The 23240-nt window shown below is 44.3% G+C and overlaps 1 protein-coding gene across 1 annotated transcript in view; it reads left to right on the top strand.

The window, feature by feature from the left end:
• Positions 1 to 23240, top strand: part of WDR47 (WD repeat domain 47) — a 56551-nt gene that overhangs the window by 16894 nt on the left and 16417 nt on the right. Inside the window, exons 6-12 of the mRNA XM_015428272.1 lie at positions 65 to 590; positions 3588 to 3714; positions 7212 to 7390; positions 8337 to 8567; positions 11574 to 11649; positions 17970 to 18127; positions 20194 to 20274. Coding sequence (XP_015283758.1) covers positions 65 to 590; positions 3588 to 3714; positions 7212 to 7390; positions 8337 to 8567; positions 11574 to 11649; positions 17970 to 18127; positions 20194 to 20274 — 1378 coding nt within the window. The remainder of the gene's footprint in view (positions 1 to 64; positions 591 to 3587; positions 3715 to 7211; positions 7391 to 8336; positions 8568 to 11573; positions 11650 to 17969; positions 18128 to 20193; positions 20275 to 23240) is intronic.

Genomic DNA, 23240 nt, shown 5'->3' with positions numbered 1-23240 from the left:
AGAAAACTAAGTGAGGCTGGCTTTAAAGCAAGCAACAATCGTTTATTTCAACTTGTGATGAAAGGGCTACTGTATGAATGTTGTGTGGAGTTCTGTCAGAGTAAAGCAACAGGAGAGGAAATTACAGAGAGTGAGGTGTTGCTCGGCATTGACCTTTTGTGTGGTAATGGATGTGATGATTTGGACCTTAGCTTGTTGTCATGGCTTCAGAATCTGCCCTCCACTGTGTTTTCTTGTGCTTTTGAACAAAAGATGCTAAACATTCATGTTGATAAGCTCCTAAAACCTACAAAAGCTGCCTATGCTGACCTTTTGACACCCCTTATCAGCAAACTTTCTCCTTACCCATCATCCCCCATGAGAAGGCCTCAATCTGCTGATGCTTATATGACCCGTTCCTTAAATCCTGCTTTAGATGGACTCTCATGTGGATTAACAAATGATAAACGCATCACAGACCTTGGAACAAAAACATCTCCTATGTCCCACTCTTTTGCTAACTTCCATTACCCAGGAGTACAGAATCTTACTCGGAGTCTAATGCTGGAGAACACAGACTGCCACAGCATTTATGAAGAGTCACCTGAACGGTAAGTTGCACTTAACCACCCTTACTTATATGAAGAAGTTAGTTTTTGAGATTACTCTGTAGAATAATTCTTTAAAACCGATTTTCCTTTATGTCAATATCTTAGCCTCTGATCTTAGTGGGAACTAACATATAATGCTTTATTAGTGCTTCATGGCCTCTGTTGTGATTTGAAAATGTCTAGATTGAGCCTTCAGGTTGAAAATCTTCTTTCCTCAAAGATGCAGTTCTGATCATACATACCCAAAGGGGCAGAGTTGTGCCTCCTGTTCAGTTTGTCCACCACTGCAGCAGTGTTGGGGAACTTCTGAGTGGCCTTTTCTGAGGGCTAGGATTCTTGTTCACCTCTTCAGATTTGGAACAAGACATAGACCAATTGTTCTTGAGCTTCTCCAGGGCACATAAATGTTAAATCCTCATCCTTTTTTCCAGTTCTGGCGAAGAAGAAGCACTCAGAAGATGGCAAAAGATATTACACTAAAGTACCTGAGCAGGCCCAGTCTCTAAATTTGTTGCCTGTTTCCCAGCCAGCGACTGTTGCACCAGTGTCTCCAACTCTGACACTGAGGTCCTTGTCCAAGATGAACTAGAGTCCTGTTTTTTATTTTTTATTACCTACACTGCGTATGTGTGCTTTACAGAGGAACAAACAAAAAGCCAGGCTCCTACCCCAAGCAACATATGACACAAAATCTATCTAAGGAGAGACTAGTATTGGGAGGAATATATATATTCAGTTTGGTTATTGTTATTTAGGCTCAGTTTCAAAGAAATGAAGACAAAGCTAATGGCTTCACTTAAGAAGTAAGTTTCATGGACAGACTTGGAGGAATAGGTGCTCTTTCAGGAAGTTTTGGGCATAAAGGACAGCAAGGGCAAAAGGAGGGAGCAGAACACCTTCACATGACTCATCATGCCAGTTTGGTGTAGTGGTTAAGTGTGCGGACTCTAACCTGGGAGAACCGGGTTTGATTCCCCACTCCTCCACTTGCACCTGCTGATGTGACCTTGGGTCAGTCACAAGATCTGGCACAGCTGTTCTTGAAAAAGAGCAGTTTGTGTCAGAGCTCTCTCAGCCCCACCCACCTCACAGGGTGTCTGTTGTGGGGAGGGGAAGGGAAAGGAGTTTGTAAGCCGCTCTGAGACTCCCTTGGGTAGTGAAGGGCGGGGTATAAATCCAATCTCCTCCTCCTCCTCCTCCTCCTCCTCCTCCTCCTCCTCCTCCGTGATGGAACTGGAAGACCAAATGTCTTGTGCAGGGATGTATTGGGATATGAGGATGGAGAGATAAGGATGGTCAAGATCATGATTGCTTTGAAGACAGGGATTGGTTTGTACTGGATCTAGTAGCAGACAGAGAGCCAGTAGTAGCATCACATGGTCAGAATGATGGAAGAGAGGAATGATTTTGGCAGCAGAGTTTTGAATGTAAGTGACAATCAGGCCAGAGAAGAAAGTTGCAGTAATCATGGCAAGCAGTGACTATAGTATGTACCGAAGTTTTTGTCAGGAAGGCAGCCTGTGATCTTAATATTTTGTACAAGACCCAGCAATATAATGGCAACAGTCTGACAATGCCAACTGAAGGAGAAAGGAGTATATGAGATAAAACAGGCTTCCTTCCTGATCAGCGTCCGGCATGTGGAGAATGTATGAGTTGAGAAAGGTCTGAGAGGAAAGAAGAGAGGTTTAGTATTGTGTGTACTGAGTTTGAGACTGTGATGAAACAGAGATGGAAATATCAGATGGGCCTTAACAGTGCAGGATTGGATGGATGGGGAAAATTCTGAAATAGATAGGTAGAGCTCTTTATCATTGTCTTATAGGTGGAACTGAATGCTGTGTGGTATGATGGACCCCCAGGGACAGTGTATAGAGAGAGGATGGCCAAGACCAATTCCTGAAAGACTGTAATAGAAAAGAGAAAAGATGAGAAGGCACGTCCCCTTATGGGCATGTTGAATGACCAGTTACACAAATGGGAAGAAAACTGGCACAAGATTGGAAGGGAGTCTAGCAGACAGAAGAAGTGTTTAGGTTTGTCAGGGAATCAATACACAGGCATATTGATATTAAGTGAGTGTAGCTTAGGTGGAATATATACACCAGATAGGGTTTCAGGAGACGAGTTGGAGATAATGTTAACAGGAGTTTAGAGGCTAAGAGTGGTAGGAAATTAGATAGTAATTAGGAAAGGTCCCTTTGGAGAAAATTGTAGCATATTTGAATTTAATAGGGAAGAAAGAATCAGAAGAGAGGATAGGTTGTGGCTAAGGGAGTGATAGTGGTAGGGGAGATAGCAGCCAGGAATCAAGTTAGAATAGGATCATGGGAGAATGTGGAAGTGAGTGAAGACAAGAGGGTAGAAATATTATGAAATGACTGGATTGAAAGGAATTTCTAGAGGAGGAGGGAAATATTCAGTCTTGGGCCTGTCTGGTATGGTTGGTAATTCATTACACCTAAATTAGTTGCTGTTACCTTTTGCTCTTAGGGGTCTTTATGCCACTTCCATTGTAGCTTTAATGGGATATTTTACTTCTTGAAGAATTTCTGAGACTCTCAGCTACTGTTGATATGGCAATGGAACACTTGCCTTCTGGAACATAATCTGCCTACTTCTGATATAGTAGTTCATTATGTGCAGGAGAATGACGGCCATTTGGTGACTGTCACCTGTCATTTTCCAGTGAATGAATTTTGCTGGTCGTTTCAAGAGTTAGTAGAGTTTCAGAGTCCTTCTTTGTCCTTTTACATCATTTCCCCTGTACCCAGAGTTTTTATTCTGGAAGGTTAAGGCAAGTTAACTGTGTCCCTTACCTGTTCTTTAGTGATAGGAAAGGGCTGTGAATTTAGGGAATGTCTTGTTATACTCGTAGAAAGTCTTTTCTGCTCTAAGCTTGTGGGGTTTTGTTTTATACATGTTTAAATTCAAATACATATAAGGTGTTCAACAGAAATAAGTCAAATCTCGTTTTTGTCTCTGCAACTGGTAAAGAAGTGACACTCCTGTGGATTCCCAGCCCTCCTCTGGCAATGAGACCATGTGCCAGAACTCAGTCCCAGACAAAGAGCCAGTAAATGGAGCACAGAATCAAGGACCGGTCAAGCAAGAAAAAAATGAGGTAATGTTTTTATGGCTTCCAAATAAGAACCTGCAACTTTTGGTGCAGCACTGTGTTGGTTGTAAGAGAAACTCATGGGCGTCATAGTGATTTTTTTAGGGTTTTTGTGTGTTTGAATGGTGGGTGTGCATATCTGATTTAGTATACAGTTGCAGAATAATATGGTCTTCTAGCAAGGCACTCCGCCATGCTGATAAAAAAAACACAGCAAAAATGTTTCAATTGCATTTTTATCATACCATCCCAATATTTGAAAGCATCTCGTGTATGAGTTTTAAATGTTTTCTTTTACCCTCTTGCTTTGATATTTTTGACATGCAGTGACTTTTATTAATACTTAGAGTAGTAAATAGCTACAAAATGTATATTTTCACAGATTACTATGGTATAGGAGTGGCAAGCTAAGTCATAAACTGAAGTGTGTCAGATTTCTGTTCTGGAATCATAAAATTGCAAAACAGAATGTTCCTACTCTTTTATGAGTGCAAAGATGCCGCAGAGCATTTATGGAAGGCAAGGTCTATGAGAGGGATGACTGTCTGTAACTGAAAGCTGTCCATCTAGTGTAGTGTGAGGAGCATGGAAAAGCAAGACTAGACAAAATGGGACATAGAGGGAGATCCGCCAAGATTGGAAAAGTTTCAGAACAAGTTGCCATTGGTACCTAGTGTTAGGACTTCATGCCCAGTTTTGGTTGATTGCTTCCTCTTCCCAGAAGAGCAGCATGGAAGAATGGTTGCAATCAAAGTGGCGTATGAGAGTGCGCCGTGAAGGAGTATGTTCTTGGTGTGTTCAATGAAGTTACAGTATGTCTGTAACTTGGAATTACCAGCCCTTAATGTATTCCTTCTTCATTATTACACAATTGCATCTTCTGAAATAAACTAACTGCATACAGAAGCTCAGGGATCTGTAGGTGGTTGGGAAGTTCCACATATGCTTCTTGAATGAGATAGTGTAAGACTGCTGGGCTCCAGGACTGAGCAGCTTTCTATTCACATGGCTCTGAACCTCACAAATCTAGTGCAATTGTCCTGTAATGCAGGCTGCTGAGAGTCGCCCACCCTCTCCTCTCCACTCCACACCGTAAGTCGCCCCGATACCGGATACCCCTGCAGCTCCGGTATCACCCACGTATCATTCATTTCCGATGCCGACACTGATGATTCGGAAAGCTCCGAATCGCCTAAAGGTCCGTCACCAAAGGCTACAGTATAGGACAATCTGCCGATCTCGCCTTCTGAGGATCTCTCATCATATGGAGATTTGGTCAAGAGGATGGCACATTCCCTGGGCATGTCGATCGTCCAACCCCAGCCACTACCAATACAGGAGTCTACCGTTTGGCCTCAGCACGGCCCTGAGGGTCTTTACCAAGACGATGGTAGTTGTTGTGGCACCTCTTCGCCTCTGTGGTCTGACAGTGTTCCTGTATCTAGACGATTGGCTTCTGGTCGCCCCTTCCAAGGCCCTCCTCATTCGTCAGATATCTCAGGCCCTCAATCTCCTTCATTGTCTGGGTCAACCACAAGACGTCGCGCCTAGTCCCTTCTCAAAGAGTGCAATTCATAGGTGCGATACTCGATTCCCAAGAGGGTGCAGCCTTCCTGTCCCGGGACAGGGCACGAACCCTAACTGTTCAGGCAGAACAGGTTCAACTAGGAGGAACCTCTTCCGCCTTCCAGATTCAATGCCTCCTGGGCCTAATGGCGGCAACAACTCAGTCCTCCGTTTTGCAAAGTTGCGAATGTGACCACTCCAGCTCTGGTTCATCTGTTACTTCAAGCCTCTAAGGATGTCCCAATCTGTTGCTTTTTCCCCACCACAAGAGGTACGCGACTCCCTACTGTGGTGGACGCAGTCAGACAACCTGACGGAGGGGATCCCGTTCCAACCCCCCACTCCTACTCTCACCCTCACAACCGACGCTTCACTGTGGGGCTGGGGAGCCCACCTCAACGGCCTCTCCATAGGTCACAGGTGGGATGCTGTCTCCTCAAGGAGACATAAACTTTCTGGAACTGTTGGCAATAAAATTGGCTCTTCAATGTTTCCAGCCTCTGCTCGCAGGACAATGTGTAACTGTCTTAACTGACAATACAACGGCCCTCAGTTACGTCAACAGGCAGGGTGGAACGGTCTCCCGCAGCCTCTGCCTCCTGGCTCTGGACCTTTGGGCCTGGTGCAAGCCTCTGCACATCTTTCCCATTGCCTCACACATCGCTGGCAAGGCAAATGTGCATGCGGACCTGCTCAGCAGGGGTCTCTCCCAGCGTCATGACTGGGAGCTGAACTGGACCAAAGTGGGGCACGCCTCATGTCAACATCTTTGCCACCAGACACAACTCGAAGTGCACCCTGTTTTGCAGCAGGGTGGCTCAGGATCCCAGTAACTTTCTCTGACAGAATCAACACTGTGCTACTCAATGCCAGGAAAGATTCTACGCGACATTCCTATAGTGGGAAGTGGGCCCGCTTCTTAGCCTCCATACACCCCGCTGACGTCCCCCCGGCTTCTGTCAGGATTGACCAGGTCTTAGACTTTCTGCTCTCACTGGCAGAGAAGGGGCTCTCGCACTCCTCTCTCAGGGTATATTTGTCAGCTATTTCGGCCTACCACCCGGGCTTCGACGGCTTTTTTTTCTGGTGATCTTTGAGTGGTCATCTGTGCAGTCACACCACCCGCCCATCCTTCCCCACTGCTGTCACTTCAGTACTCTTCTCTGGTTATTGACATGACAGCGGTCAGAAGGAACTGGCGGGATGTCCGTGCCCCTCCTCTTGGGCATGCGCAGTGAGGTTCCCGCGCATGCCTGGAGGAGAGGCGCGAAAATCCCTTTGTGAGCTTTGCATACCACCGATACGGATCAGCGCAGGCGCATAATCCCATTGGTGAGACTGCACAGATGACCACTCGAAGATCACCAGTTACAGGTAAGCAACCTGTTTTTCTCGAGACTCACTATCCACATCCTCTACCCTCACTTTCTTTTCCCTCTTCTTCCACCTCCCAACTATGTGCAGGTCTCCCTGTTTCACCGGTCCATTCATAAGCACAGGGAACTAGCAAAGTCACTATTAGAAGTTACGGTAATGAATACTTTGACCAACAATAGTTTTCATTCATAAACCTGCAAGAAAACACATGATATGTCATTTAAATTGTTTTTGTCTCCTTAAGCAAGATTTCCTCCAAATAAAACATTCTAAGATCCTGGGATCATAGATATCTGGAAAAACTACCTTTATGTTAAACTATGTTTGTGGAGATGCTTGCTGCAAATTCTATTGTGTTTTCCAGATGATTCTTTGGCAAGGAGCAGGCAAGAAAGAATGTGCAGATGCTAACAAATGTCTAAAGCAGTGTTACATCAGTGTGTGTGTATGGGTGTTTTTGGGTTCCGTTTTGTTGGGGGAGAGTGCGGATAAATCAATGTTATTGAGAATTATAATAGCTAACAGTTTTACAACGATTAATTATGTCTAATCTTGTCTAGCTTCGTGATTCAGCTGAGCAATTTCAGGAATATTACAGACAGCGGTTGCGATACCAGCAGCATTTAGAGCAGAAGGAGCAACAACGGCAACTTTATCAGCAAATGTTGTTAGAAGGAGGGGTAAACCAGGAAGATGGTCCAGACCAGCAACAGAATCTTACAGAGCAGTTTCTTAACAGGTTGTCTTTGGTTGATTAAGATTAAGCCATGTGATTAAGATTAAGCAATTTGTTAAACAACAAATTACAATCTAATCTTACTTTGGTTTCAGTATAATTTCGTTCAGATTAAATATGGTTTGTCCAGAAAAGGAAATTGCATTATTTAGTTATAACTTAACAAAATTTGAGATATGAAATGTTGCTTTTACGGACTAAAGTTTCTTTTTTTTCCTTTTTTTTAAACCCCTGGAGGGGTATTTCCCCCCCCAATATGACTACAAACTACAAAGAAAAATATAGGAAGGGGAACTACAATTATGGATAAAGGAAAGATACCCACACTAACTAAAAACCCAAGAGTGGGAGACCCCCTTTATGTTAAACTTAATATTAGTATTAAAAGAGTTAGTAAAACAATATACTTGTAGAGTTCTTGTTTCCCACATTGTTCTGTATTAGTAAATTAGTTATTATGAGAGAACTTTCTGAGCATCTTCTTTGATTCAAAGGGCCATTTATCAGAGTCCTTCTGCCCTTACTTTGGCTTTCTGTCTCTAAAATCATATACAGTTTTCATTGCTCCTGCACCCGCTTCTGCAGCAGAGTCCTCATCCATTCCCGAGGCAGCTGAGTCACTTGACTTAGTTTCTTCCTCTTTAGAGTCTTCCCCCGATCCCAGCTGACGTCTCAAGAATTCTTTGACTTTGAAGATGGAGTCTATCTTCTCCCTTCTATCGTTGATTTTAAAGATGACACCTTCAGGAGTTGGACTAAAGTTTCCTAAAATGTTCTAGACTTCATATATTGCAAGATCCACCAATAGCCTGAGATATTGTTTTGTTTCACCTTCTATAGGAATGCAGATACTTATTTTCTGTAATCCTGAAAAACAAATTCATTCTTGTCTACAACTGTATTTAATTGCACCATTAACTCTTAACCGTTTCAATATTTTATTTGGCAGGTCTATTCAGAAGCTGGGGGAATTAAACATGGGTATGGACAGTCTGGGAAATGATGTGCAGACTCTAAACCAGCATTGCAATGGGAGCCAAGGAAGTGTATCTAGCACTCCAGATTCTAGTCAGAGAATAACCAATGATAATGCAAATATTAATACAAGTACACCTCGTAAACTTGGCTCTACGACTCAGATATCCTCACTTGAAGAATCACCTGTCCATGGAAATCAAACGTAAGTGATGGGAACATTTCATATGTGACAGTGCTGCTTGTTAACTGAAGATTAGTGTTGGTTTAATGTGCAGCTCTTCCTATGGTATCCTGTGCCTCACTTCAACATTTGATGGAGTATTTTTTAAAAAGCACATCCCAAATACTATCCAAAGATTGCATTCACATGGAGGTGGTTTTTTGCCTTGGCTTCCAAACTGCATCCCTGGGGGGGGGGGGTTTCCTTCGAGCATTCACATGCCATTGCCCTCTAGGCTCTCTCAAGGCTGTCATAGACTCACAGAGTTGGAAGGGGCCATACAGACCATCTAGTCCAACCCCCTGCTCAGTGCAGGATCAGCCTAGAGCATCCCTGACAAGTGTTTGTCCAGCTTCTGCTTAAAGACTGCCAGGGATGGGAAGAAGAAGGAGATTGGATTTATACCCCATTCTTCACTACCCAAAGAAGTCTCAAAGCGGCTTACAATCACTTTCCCTTCCCCTCCCCACAACAGTGAGATACCTGTGAGGTAGGTGAGGCTGAGAGAGCTCTCTTGAGAACTGCCCTTGAGAGAACAGCTCTGAAGGAACTTGTGACTGACCTAAGGTCACACCAGCAGTTGCATGTGAAGGAGTGGGGAATTGAACCTGATTCTCCCAGATTGGAGTCTGTGCTCCTAACCACTACACCAAACTGGCTCTCAGGAGGATCTCGCCACCTCCCTAGGTAGCGGATTCCACTGTTGAACAATTCTTACTGTACAAAAGTTTCTCCTAATATCCAGACAGTATCTTCCCGCCCTTAATTTAAACCCGTTATTGTGAATCTATCCTCTGCTGCCAACAGGAACAGCTCCCTGCCCTCCTCTAAATAACAGCCCTTCAAATACTTAAAGAGAGCAGTCATGTCCCCCCCCTCAATTTCCTCTTCTCCAGACTGAACATTCTGAAGTCCCTCAGCCTTTCCTCATAGGGCTTGGTCTCTAGGCCCCTGATCATCCTCGTCGCTCTGCTCTGCACGCACTCCATTCTGTCTACATCCTTTTTGAAGTGAGGCCTCCAGAACTGCACACAATACTCCAGGTGCAGCCTGACCAATGCAATGTACAGCGGGACTATGACATCTTGTGATTTGGATGTGATGCCTCTGTTGATACACCCCAAGATTGCATTAGCCTTTTTTGTCACTGCATCACACTGGCTGCTCATATTTAACTTATGGACCACCCGTACCCCAAGATCTTGTTCACACACACACTGCTACCCAGAAGTGTATCCCTCATCCAGTATGCATGTTCCTCGTTTTTGTTACCCAGATGTAGGACTTGGCACTTACCCTTGTTAAATTGCATCTTGTTCACATCCTCCCACTTTTCCAGGGTCCTGGTTTTGTGTCCTGGTATGTTATTTCTCAAACCTGACTTGATACAACCTTTCAGGATGCATGGTCTAAGTACATTAGCAAGCTGTCTGGACAGGAAAATATGCATTTTTGACGGTCTGTTTTCCTTCCATCACCCTGTCTGGGCTTTCATTTTCCCTGCCATGCCAGTCCTCGAAAGAGCTCTCTCAGCCCCACCTACCTCACAGGGTGTCTGTTGTGGGGAGGGGAAGGGAAAGGAGATTGTAAGCCGCTCTGAGACTCCAAGTGAAGGGCAGGGTAGAAATCTAATCTCCTCCTCCTCCTCCTCCACCAGAGGGCTTAAAAAAACCTATTAAATGCCACTGTACTATAGCACAGTAATGTTATAACAATGTATTGCGACAGTCTACCGGTTCCTGTGAATGCTCTGCTTTCATTAAAGTCTCAAGCCTTTTTCATTATGCACAATGAAAAGGGCTAGATAGTCTTTTATTGAAAGCTGGAAATTCGGAGGAACTAGTAGAATGTGGCAATAGATTGTTAAAACAGAATTGCACTATAGCACAATAACAGCTATTACCATTTTTTAAGACACCTCCAAAAAGATCTCTAGTGGCATGGCAAGGGAACACAGCAACTGACAGAAGAAAGTGCATACAAAACAACCTCTTGTATAAATTCCTCTGCATTTGTGGTGGCAGTGGCAGTGGCAGAGAAATGGAGCATTCTTGCCATGTGGATACAACCAAGTCTTAGATTCTGTAATTTTATTTTTGTTCATTTAGAAAAAAAATCAATATTACTAATGACTAGCCCTTCAAGGCTAGCTTTTGCTGCCATAGCAAAAAAAAAACCAATCCCCCAAACCTCCAGATGACTAAGGAAAAAAAACAGTTTATTGTTGAAGAATTGGCAGAACATAAAGTTGTTATCGTTATAAAAGTGTTAATTTAGATTGAGAAGAAAATGAAGGCTAGCACCTGGGAGGGGGGAATAAGTACTAGGGAGCAGTTGATTGAAATGCTGCCTCGTGCTCTCGAGAAAGCAATAAAAGATAACACTATGAGAAAAAATTCAGCAAGGAGACTGCCCCTAAAATGAGTTTTATATCTGGAACTTCACATGCTTGCGAATGTGTTTTTTCCTGTCATTTTCTTTAGAATGAGACTATATTCAGACATCACAACAGGCTACAACTGAAACAGTCATCAGGCACGAGCCTGTTTTGTTGCTGTCCCAGTATACCATGACCTTTTCATGTGCGAGCTTCCCAGTCAAACTAGAGTTTCTTTACTCCACATGAACCAGGGATTTTAAACCCACAGTTCAGAATCCTGGTTTGTGAGGAGTAAGCCAACTTCAGTTTTACCAAATGCCTCCATTTTGATGTCATGCTAAATGGCAGCGTGTGCCAAGTGGGAAGTTTTGAATCAAGCTTTGTGTGCAAGAGGAAGGGGAAGGTGGGAAGAGGAAGGGGATTGTGGGAATATTGCAAAAGCTGTGTTCATGCCCAGCTGCAGTTCAGTAACAGCTTACTGTGACATCTGAAACCTTTCTATGTGGTTTCATAAGGATTACTTTCACATTTTAGACAAATTAAAAGATGAAACAAGTCTTCTTCGTCTCTCATTGTAATGGATTTTAATTTTGTTTGCATTAAAGCAGAGTACCAGAGCATGCTGCCATTCAGGCACAACACGAAGACTCTCCGGGAAATCTAGCAAGAACAAGAGGTGATGAGGTAGGACTTCCATAGCACTGTTCACTACAAGGAAATGAGGCTTGTTCTGCTCTTTTAGATACAGCAAGAATCCCTGCAGAAATGTGTCACATTAGAATTTTCTTGTTAGCATAAAAACATTAAGTCTAAATGAGAGACACTGTAGAACAAAGTCAGAGTCCAGTGGCACCTTTAAGACCAACAGAGTTTTATTCATGCACTTGAAAGCTCACATCTTGAATAAAACTTTGTTGGTCTTCAAAGGTGCCATTGGACTTTAACTTTTTTATTTTATTATCCTCTTGAAGGATGTGGGCTTTTCATAACACTGGAGCACACATCTGTTTTTCAGCTGTATGGTATTTTTAAAACACATGCCACGTAGGCTTTTCTGGTAGCCCACCTTTCTCCACCACCACCGCTATCCCTGCTAGTCCCAGCATTTGAACAGCTTTCATGTTAATACAATAATAAGGTATGAACTAGTGCAGTTATAGTACTCAAGAAGGATCACTTTGAAGAACACCTCTGAAGTTGTTTGTTTTATTCATGGCTTAATGCTTGTATTCTGACACTTGGTCCTGTGCTATAGTGACATCCACTTGTTCAGTATACACATCTTACAGTGTTAGAACAACCACCACAACAGCCGTGTGTTCTCATCCAGAGAGGTTCTTATTTAAAACAGGATCCAAGGTTGTCTGCTTCTAAACCCAGGAAATTATCCAAAACCAGCTACATAGATTGATGCTGTAGACATACCCTGCTTTCTATAGATAGGTAGGTAAAATTTGTTCTATATGGCCAAAGGCTGTTACAGTATAACAAAAACAACTGTCCAAGGAGTGACAATAAATAAAACAAAATAAAACTGGAAGTGATCAGATTTCCAGAGTCAAAACATAACATAAATTGGAGTGCATTAAATGTTAAGCAAAAATTTCATGTGAATTTTTTTAGCAGACAGTGCCTACAAAGACATCATATAGGTAACATGCAGGTCATCATTGGAATGAAGATAGATTAATCTATCCACCATTGAGCACAAGACTAGCCTAGCTAAAATGGCTGCAAGAAACTTGGACCAGGGACCCAAATAAAGATGGCAAAACAGGAGGTGGTTGGGGAGGTTCTCCAGTTCCAGAGCTCTGCAAATACACACTCATTGAGAGACTGGTTTTTGCAAATAGCCACTAGCTAACATGGCAGTTAGCACTGTTTGAAATAAGATGGCAGTAAAGGTTTCTCTTAAGTATATGGAAGATGATACGAGACAAGTAAAGAGCTCTGGTGTAGTCTTGTTTGAGTAATTTAAACCAAAGAGAAAACCTGGAACTGAACCTGGATAGTGATTAAAAATTATTTATTTATTTAACTTTTACCCCGCCAAGGCAGGCTCAGGGCGGCTTACATAAAACCAATAAAACAATATACATCTCAATGTAAAAATCCATAATAAACAATTTAAAACAGTTGATATAACGATGGTGGTGTGATATAATAAAGTGCATTTAAGAACACATTTAGCAGTGCTACCACTCTAGGTAACTTCTAACTCTAGGTCGACACAGGGCATGACTGATAAGGTACCTGCCGGAAAAGCTTCATTTTCATGGCCCTGCGGAACTGTGAGAGGTCTCATAGGGCCCTGATCTCACCAGGGAGCTCATTCCAATAAGTCAGAGCTGCCAAAGAAAATGCCCTGGTCCTCATACATGACAGCCTGGCGTCCTTTGGGCAAGGGAGGGCCAAGTTGTTTTGTGAACCTGATCGCAGTGCTCTCTGGGGAGCATGCGGGGAAAGACGGTCCCTCAGGTAGGCAGGTCCCTGACCATAAAGGGCTTTAAAGGTCAAAACCAGTGTTGCAGTAGTCCAACCTCGAGGTGACCATTGCGTGGATCACTGAAGACAGATCATTGCGTTCGAGGAAAGGAACCAACTGCCTGATCAGCCAAAGGTGGTAAAAGGCTGCCTTGGCAGTGGCTGCTACCTGGGCCTCCATTCTTAAGAGGTAGAGTCAGACTGACCGCCCAACAGCAGATAGAGCTGGGTGTCTTCTGCATATTGGTGACATCCTAGCCAATGCCTACAGGCAATCTGGGCAAGGGGGCGCATATAGATGTTAAATAGCATTGGGGAAAGCACTGCCCGTTGAGGCACTCCACAAATTAGTGGGTGCCTTCGGGATAGCTGCTCCCCAATCGCCACCCTTTGTCCCCAACCTTGGAGAAAGGAGACGAGCCATTGCAAGGCAAGCCCCTGAATCCCCATGTCAGCAAGGTGGTGGGCGAGTAATTGGTGGTCAACCATGTTGAACGCTGCCGACAGGTCCAACAACAACAGCACTGCTGTCCCGCCCCGATCCAGATGCCTCCGGAGGTCGTCTGTGAGGGCAACCAGTGCTGTCTCCATCCCATAACCTGGGCAGAAGCTGGACTGGAAGGGATCTAGCATGGAAGCGTCATCCATAAATCTCTGCAACTGTATCGCTACGGCCCTCTCTATTAATTTGCCCAAATAGGGCAAATTGGAAACCGGCTGATAGTAAGCCAATTTGGCTGGATCCAGAGATGGATTTTTAAGGAGAGGTTGGACCATTGCTTCCTTGAGAGCCCCCGGGAACAGCCCCTCAGAGAGGGACTTGTTGATAATATCCCTAAGAGCACCTTGAAACCCCTCGCAGCCAGCTTTAATTAGCCAAGAGGGGCACAGGTCAAGGCTGCATGCGGTTGGCTGTACAGTTGAGATCAATCTGTCAACTTCCTGTAGGCTGAGTGGACTGAAATAATCCGGGATGGGACCAGAAGACGTGCATGGAACCTCGAGTTTGCTCACTGTCTCAACTGTGGTGGGAAAGGTTGTGGCGGAGTGACAAGACTTTATCTGCAAAATAGCTCACGAAAGCTTCACAACCAATATCCAATTCCCTAGTGTTTTGTCTGCCCTGTGGCAAGACTGTTAAAGACCGAATCATTCTATACAATTGTGCTGGGCATAAGCTTGCAGGTGCAATTGAGGCTGCGTAGAACTCCCTCTTCGCAGCTTTGACTGCCATCTCATAGGATCTCATAAACGTCCTATAAAATGCTCTTGTTGCTTCGTCGCAAGCACGCCGCCACCGTCTCTCTAGCCGTCTAAGCCTTTGCTTCATCAGCCTCAGCTCCTGGGTATACCAGGGAGCCAGCCTAGAGCGAGGGCGTGGAGGGTGTCTGGGAGCGATCTTGTTGATGGCTGTTGTGAGTTGGCCATGCCAGTCCTCGACTAACTCATCTGACGAGCCGCCAGGGGGCATTGGATCCTGAAGAGCCACCTGAAGCCACAGAGGGTCCATTTGACTCCGCGGGCAAGCTAAAATCCACTCACTGCCCAAACAGGGTTGGGGTGGCACATTCACTCGGGCCTTCAGGGCATGGTGGTCCGACCATGGAACTGCCATTGCAGTAATCCAGTCCACTGTGACCCCCGCCGTGAAGATCAAATCAACCATGTGATCGGCTTGGTGAGTGGGGGCCGTTACATATTGGGAGAGTCCCAGTGCCGCCATGGACGACACCAGGCCCACCTCCTGTGAGGAAGCCACAACGTCAGCAATGGATATTGAAGTCACCCAAGACTATTAGTCTAGGGTGCTCCAGTGCCCAGCCCAACACAACCTCCACCAGGGGTGACAGGCTATCAGCCGGTGCGTTGGGCAGTCGGTACACCAGCCAATCAGCCAGACTTTCCCTGGCTTCCCACACAAAGCCGGCACACTCAATACCTGTGAGCCTCGATGCCGGGAACGCCCTCAAGGAGTAAGCCTCCTGAATGAACAGAGCCACTCCCCCCCCCGCCCCATAGTCTGAGATTGGTGAAGGACCGAGAATCCGGGAGAAGCCAACTGGGAGAGAGCAACTGTCTCCCCATCTTGTACCCAGGTCTCGGTCACGCAGGCCAAATCCGTGTCCTGCTCCAGCAGGAAGTCACGAAGGACTGAGGTCTTATTATTAATGGACCTGGCGTTGCACAACACCAGTGTCGGAGTGGGTTTTTTAATCCTCGCCCCACTGCCTGCCACCTTTGGGATGGGACACAGGCTGGAAGGTGGCTGAGCTTCTCTATTTCTCTGCCCCCTTCCCTTCCATTTCTGCCTGGTCCCACCACTGTACTTCCCCCTCCCCCAGAGCACTGGTATTCCCTGGTCCATCATTATCAGTCTCTAATGATCTTTGCTACCCTGGGCCTCAGACCACTAGTCCTTGAATAGATGGTAAAACCTAGGGTGGTGCTCCTAATGGCAGTTCACAAGTTCTTATATTGCTGTTAACCTTAAAAAAGAACCTTATCTATCCTAACAAACCTTCTACCCTACTAACTGACCACCCACCCTTTGATAACCATTGACCCAGGTGGTACTGTTCTGCATCTGGATAAAACACAGCCTTGATAGACAACTAGACTGAGAGTTTTTCAGTTTACTTAGGGTTGCCAGGTTTCTCCTGGCTAGGGATGCCAGCCTCCATGTGGGACCTGGATATCCGCCAAAATTACAGCTCGACTACATAGATCAGTTCCCATGGAGAAAATGGGTGCTTTTGGAGGGTGGTCTCTGTGGCATTGTACCCCACTGAGGTCCCTGTCCTCCCCAGGCTCCACCCTCATATCTCCAGGAGTTCCCCAACCATACCCACCACCAGGGGCCAGGGGGACCCAACAACCCTACCCCTGGCAGCCAGTGGGGGATGGGGGGGACTTGCGAGGAGAAAGGCCTAGGCCTCATTGCCAGTGTCTCACAGGAAGTGTTGTCATCATGCCAGTGACATCCAGGCAGCACTCTGGTATTTGGGGGAAAACTTATGGTAAAACTGGCTTCTACCATAGTTTTGCCCAAGTACCAGAGCATCACCCAGATGTTGCTGGTGTGACGATGTCACTTCCTATGCAATGCTGGCAATGAGGCCTTGGCCTTCTCCCTTGTCCTCGTAAGTCCCCATCCCTGCCAGCCAGCTAACCAGTGGCTGGGGTGGGGCTTGGCAGCAGGGGACCTCTGACTCCATTGAGGGGTCCGTCAACCCTACGTTTACTCCAGTAGTTCATTAAAATAATATGGGCTGAAGCCCTGATGGTGGGCAACCCAGCTTCAGTTCACAGCAAGGCAGCTGGTATACCCTCCAGCAGAGTCAAAATTCTTAAAAGGAGTTGTGTTCTCTCCAAACTTGTGACTGTGCTGTCATTCCAGCCCTAGATTTTAACCCCATACAGAAGTACTCTGAATACATTTCAAGGTAGGATCTATTTCAGCCTTTTGAACAATAAAACTTAAGAATTGTCCCAGTTGTTCTTGTGACTGAAGCCATTGTTATCGCCAGATGGGTCTTCCAGGAAAGAGTTTCAGAGCATGTTAACATCCTTATGTAGGCTTGTTTGACCAAGAATGCAGAGTGGGTAGGAAGGCACTTGTTCACTGAGCACAACAGGTGCATAACCATAAAAGCAGAGCCTCTCTTGCCGCTGTCATACCTCAAAGGTCAGCCTACAAGAAGCTCCTCAAGCAAGTGGAAGTATGTTTTTACCAGACTAAAGTGGCAAGAGCTGGGTCTGGCCAACTTAGAAAGAATCCAAGTTCTGGTCTCCACAAGCCTGACTAAAGTTGGATGCCCAGGTCTTGGCCAAAGGTTGGCTCACACACTTTAGTCAGATCTTTGGGACCCTTATTGCTCTTGATTCTGTTAATGAAGCCAGTGAGCGGTGTTTCCTACTGATTTAACTACCTTGCCCCAGTGGCCTCCCTTACCGGCTTCTGAAATCAAAGGCCTGATTGTCGTCTTTTCTTCTAGCAAAATGTCAGAGGAGGACATGACTTCCCCTGGGCTACTTATATTTTCCCCTGATTGGTGGGCTCCAGTGTTGGCCAAGCTGTTTACTCAGATCAACACAACAGGGCTTTTCCCCATAGGATGGAAATGTAATATTATAGTTCAAATATTTAAAAATAGTATATGCCCTGGAATGTGGTTCCTCTACTCTCCCTTTACCCTATATCAAAAATGTTAATATCTGACATTGTAGCATATACTAGTATGTTGGAGGTACTTGGATAATATAGAATGAATAGTCCAGACTCCCAACATAATGTTAAAATGCTTATTTTTGCCAGGGGAGGTTAATAAAAAAAATCCTGAAGAACTGTAATGTGTGTTGCAAAGATATATTTTATTTTGATATAAAAATCCAATGTGTAAGCAAATCCACAGAGATGGAACATGTTTTTTTCTAAATAAAAATGAAAATTTATTTCTAGAATTCTAGAAACTACAAAACTGTAGAGACAGTCACATATATTCCCATTTTCCCTATAACAGGATGACAAATCAGCAAAACAGTTCATTTGTATCAATACCCTAGAAGATACACAGGCGGTCAGAGCTGTGGCTTTTCATCCAAGTGGCAGTATGTATGCTGTCGGCTCCAATTCAAAAACCTTGAGAGTGTGTGCCTATCCAGACCTTCAGGATTCAAGGTAAGAGTGATTATGCACTTTGTGAAAGTCTTGATTTCACATCAGTATTTTCTGATATTTGTGTCCATTTCTTCTCAGGGCTTTTCTGTCATTCATTTTTCCATTTCCTGGTGTTTTTTTTAATCTCAGTGATTTCATGTTGGGGGGACTTTAACTCTTGAACCATAAAAATATTACCTAAAACGTGTTCTGCAAAAAGAAATACTGAATAATTTTATCAATTATCATATTAATAAAATATCAATATAATATTTCCTTTTTGATAGCAAATAATTGCAACTATATAGAGAAATGGTCCTTTATTGTCCTCACTGCATTTTCATTAAAATGATTAACACAAAACCAGAATTATTAGAATAATCATACAAAAACTCAGATCTTGAACTTCTGTATTCATATGCTAGAAGAAGCTACTGTTGACTTACTCAGAATAAAATGTCTCCCTCCCTCTTTTGCTTCATGGATCTACCAAAGAGATGAGCTCAACTGTTATTGAGCTGGGAATTTAAGTGTATGAATTTTGAACTAATCAATTTTTAAACTATGGATACTATAGATACAATTTTTAAACCATCCAAAAATAGTTATTTGTCAGTGTCAACAGTACTTCCTTAATACATTAATTCTTAGCAATAGGGTTAGGGTTAGTCAGTCTTGTTGAAACCTAAACTAGGTGATATCAGAATAACTCCCCAGACTGAACTGCTACTGATGGTAGTTAGTTTTTCCAATTTGGGACAGTTTATATTAATAAAGGAGACATTTTCAGTTTATATCTTGATTAGTTAATATCTGAATACACATCCCTACTTCACAGTTTTCCACAATGTCAAACCAGTATGTTACAATTGCAGCATTCAATAGTTTGGGATGTCAAATCTGAATTTGTGTTGATTCAGACATCTTAGTCAAACTGTGTCCACTTCAAACTATTGATCTTCGACGTGGTCTCTGTGCTTCACACCCATGGGATACAGTGCGCCTGCGCTGGATCGATCGGTATTGTAGCAAGCTCGTGGGGATCTACTCCTAGAGCAGGAGCGTCTGGGAGACAGTGTAGCATCTCGTCTCCGTGAGCGGCCCCTATTAGCCCGATCATCGATATTGAAAGGCCAATCCTCGGCAAACAGACAGGGAGGATGACTTTGAGTGTTTTTAGGGATCTGTCGATGGTGATCTGGGTCGATATCGGCATGGAACTCTGATACCGTGGAAAAGAAAGAGAAAAACTGAAGAGAAATCCGAAGAGCCTCTGAGGAAAATAGCTACCACTCTGACCAATGAAAGGAAGGTGCTTCCAGCGCGGCGGAAAGAAAGGAACTGGCGGGATGTCTGCGCCCACCCCTCTGGGCATGCGTGGTAGGGTTCCTGCGCATGCCTGAGGTCTGGATGCGAAAATCCGTTAAGAGCTTGCTACAATACTGATCGATCCAGCGCAGGCGCACTGTATCCCATGGGTGTGAATGCACAGATGACCACTCGAAGATCACCAGTTACAGGTAAGCAACCTGTTTTTTTCAAAATCTCAGTAATGAGACTCTGCTTTGTTGTCTGGCAATCTGTGCTGTTTGTGCGTTTTACTGGCTACCAGAAGTATGCCTACATTACTTTGTGTAACAGATAGCAAGTACTGACAGTAGTGTCCCATTAAAGTCATTGAGATTATTACTAAGTGCTTTCAGAATTATCTGTTTCATTTTTGGTTGAAAGTCTGAGTAAAACAGACACTAAAGAGCGGCGTTTCAACTTCTTCATGTCTCATGCTGAGCTTTTTTCACCTCTGTGGTCATGTATGGCTGCAAGCATGGCAGATACTGTAACAGATGTCATTTGTGGCAAATGGTAATGCAATATGAGAAATGTCGCACCGCTTGCTGCTTGTTCAGTGACTTTCACTTTGTTTCATAAATGTTGCCCAGGTGGAGTGTCATTTTAATGTGACTCATCACAAGCCAGTTCTCACTTCTTCAAATTAAAAAAAATCCATAAATGTTACTCACACTGAATATCTTGTGAAGTGTGTGTTTAACAGTCTCTTTATAACTGTTTGCTTATATGCTGTTTAGCTCCTCCTCTGCTGTTCCTCGAAAACTGGTATTTGACTTAGGCAGATCTTCGCTCTCTTCCTCTGTAAAGATGACAACAAAGTAACTAGTAACTTTATTTCCTCTTACAAAACACTTTGGAATTGCCAGATCATTTGTTTTTTGTCTTTATTTTTGTTTGGCTTTTTATTCCGTGCTTGTTGCTTAACTAATTGAAAATACCACCTTCTTTGTATTTTGTACTTCCCTGCCCCCCCATTATTTGTATTTTACTATTCTAGCCTCGCTTTCCAGCTTCAACAGCATGACTTTAAAATAATCTGCTATCAGTAAAAGCTTCTTGTTTATATTAACTTTACTTTGCCCTGTTAACATGTTTGCTTTCATTTGAGCTGCTTAGCAGCAAAATATTAACATGATTTCATGGCTTTCACAAAATTGTGCTACTTCTGTGTTTAAAAAATTGTAAACTGCTTAATTTCCTTGCACCATGAATTAATGGCTAAGTTAAGATAGAGAAGAAAAAAATGCGAAGTAGCGTATTATTTCTATGACTATTTAAAACAGGGGTCCTCCACATGGTGTTTGTGGGTGCCATGGTGCCCACCGACACCTTTTCTGGTGCCCACCAAGTGTTTTTAGGAAGTTGGTGGAGTCAGGTAGGGCTTTTGCCCAGCAAAACTTCTAAATGGCTATTGGAGATTTGATTGGCCATGGAGATTTTTTTAAAATGTTGCTTTGGCAGCAGCTGTCACCTCAGCACAAGAATCTTCACTGTGTGACTGAGGTAAAGCTATGGCAATCATTTTGCGGCTGGCTCTGCCTCTTGCGACAGCCATTTTATGCCAGTGCCCACCATGCCATGTCAAAATTCCAGAGGCACCTGCAGGCTCAAAACGTTTGGGGACCCCTGATTTAAAAGATGAGAAGTATGAAGTACTTTGCAATAGACATTTTAAGTGGGAACTGTGACTTCATGTGTACTCCCATAAATCTGGTTTCCTTTCTTGCAGACTGTTTGTTTTTCACATTCCGCGAGCGTTACCTTTGTAGTGTCTGAAGTATTGCTATAAATAGTGGATAGTTTTAGGAAAGGGAGAATGTCTGTCTTCTCACGTTAGTTCAGGAGTCTGTCAAGTTTCAGGTACCCCGAACCCATGGGTTGGCATTAACTATAGTAGTGTTAGCGATTACAGTAGTTTTACTACAACGGCATGGACTTTATATAAAGATGCTGGCCTGTACTTTCTCCCATGTCCTAAAAGAGGCTTGAGAATGCTGAACACCTTAGAAAGGGGGCACAAACAGCTCTCCCCAAAACAATATGATCTTGTACAGCACAACTGTGCTTCTGCAAGGATAGGAAACAGCTGACACCAGAAAAGTACTAATGAAACAGGGGTTTCCTCCAAAGCACGATTCGCACTTTTATCCTGGTAGGTCATTAATATCCAGGGCTTTTTTTGTAGAAAAAGCCCAGCAGGAACTCATTAGCATAATAGGCCACATCCAACAACAAACTCATTAGCATATCCAGCCACAACCATGAGAGCATAGCTCATTAGCATATTAGGCCACACCCCATGTCACCAGAAGTTTAGTCATCCAGCCACACCCACCTTTTGCTTCTTATTCTGTTTACCTTGTTTGTTGTCAAAACCCAGGGCTTTTTTTGTAGCAGGAACTCCTTTGCATGTTAGGCCACACCCCTAGTGTAGCCAATCCTAATGAGTTTCTGCTATTGGGTGTGGCCTATTATGCTAATGAGTTCCTGCTGGGCGTGGTCAACTTGGGAGCCAGCCTGAACTCCGTTCCTGTGCGTTCCTGCCCAAAAATAGCCCTGTTAATATCTATTGTTGTGAGCAGTGGAGCAGCTTTTAGGACCATGACCACTATGAGAATATTTGGAAATGGGATACAAAATACTGTTGCTCTTAGGGGATGCACACTTCAGTGGAATGCTTTGAGTACATTCTAGGGTGCACTCAGTTCTAGTAGGACCTCTAGTAGGAGATCTGTAAGCCTTGCTGAAACCTGGCACAAGCTGAGAGTTCACGTTTAATTGGGCCCTGAAATCCTGTGATGTGCAAAGTAGGCAGTGATTGCTGGTAGCCATGTTGGTCTGAGCTCATGCCCAGCTGCTTCAGACATTTTGCCCCTTTCCCTTCCTGTCAAGAAAATATGTATCTGGCAGATGTTTCTTCAAAACACATTCACCTTCTGATTTCTCTGAGGACTTGTACTCTAGCTGTCTAAAATAAATGCTCAGGTTGCTCCATAACCAAATATAATCTTACAAGCGCATTGTGAAGTGCTTTGTTTGCAAAGGTTAGAAATTTTAAAACATCACAATGCTAGGAACCAGGGGTCTTGTTGTAGAAAAAGAGGTGCCGGAGCTCATTAGCATAACTCATTAGCATAACTTATTTGCATATGCCACGCCCCCTGACATCACCGGAAGTGACAGAAGGCCACACCCCCTGACATCACCGGAAGTGTGTCAGAAGGCCCGGCTACTTACCCTCCTGCTTCATCCTCATTCCCAAACGGAATGAGGATCGAAGCAGAGGGCGGGGTAAAGAAGGGGGCGGGGCTTCACCACGTGACCGCCCCGCCCCCTAGAGGTTCTCTTCCGGAGCTCCGTACCTGAGAGCTCCCCCCCGACTAGAGCCCTGCTAGGAACTAAAGTGTATCAACAGACTATTTTTTACTGTTCCGGGAGTCTGAAAAAATTGCTGGGTTTATTCTTTTTTAAAGAAAATGTTATTCTTTCTTGAAAATTATCCTTCCAGATTTCTTTCTGGAAAAGAGCCCTGTTTAAGATACGCAATGGAAAACTAATGTGCTGTGTAGGGGAAGAGTTGCAAATTATACACTTCAGTAGAGGTCATTTCGGGGGGGATCGCGGGGGATCGCAGTTCCCCCGGGTGAGGTACGGGGGCAGGGCACATGACGAAGCCCTGCCCCCTGCTTCCGACGGCCCCGCTTCCGGCCCTCATTCAGCCAGGAGGAGGCAGGAGAAGAGGGAGGGTAAGTTGCTTCCTCCCTGCCTCTCCCCACCCCTGCCT

The sequence above is a fragment of the Gekko japonicus genome, unplaced genomic scaffold (genome assembly GCF_001447785.1).
Source record: "Gekko japonicus isolate JY-2015 unplaced genomic scaffold, Gekko_japonicus_V1.1 scaffold2560, whole genome shotgun sequence".
NCBI classification, from domain to species: domain Eukaryota; kingdom Metazoa; phylum Chordata; class Lepidosauria; order Squamata; family Gekkonidae; genus Gekko; species Gekko japonicus.
Note: the sequence above shows the minus strand (reverse complement) of the source record. Positions and strands in the feature narration are given on the sequence as shown.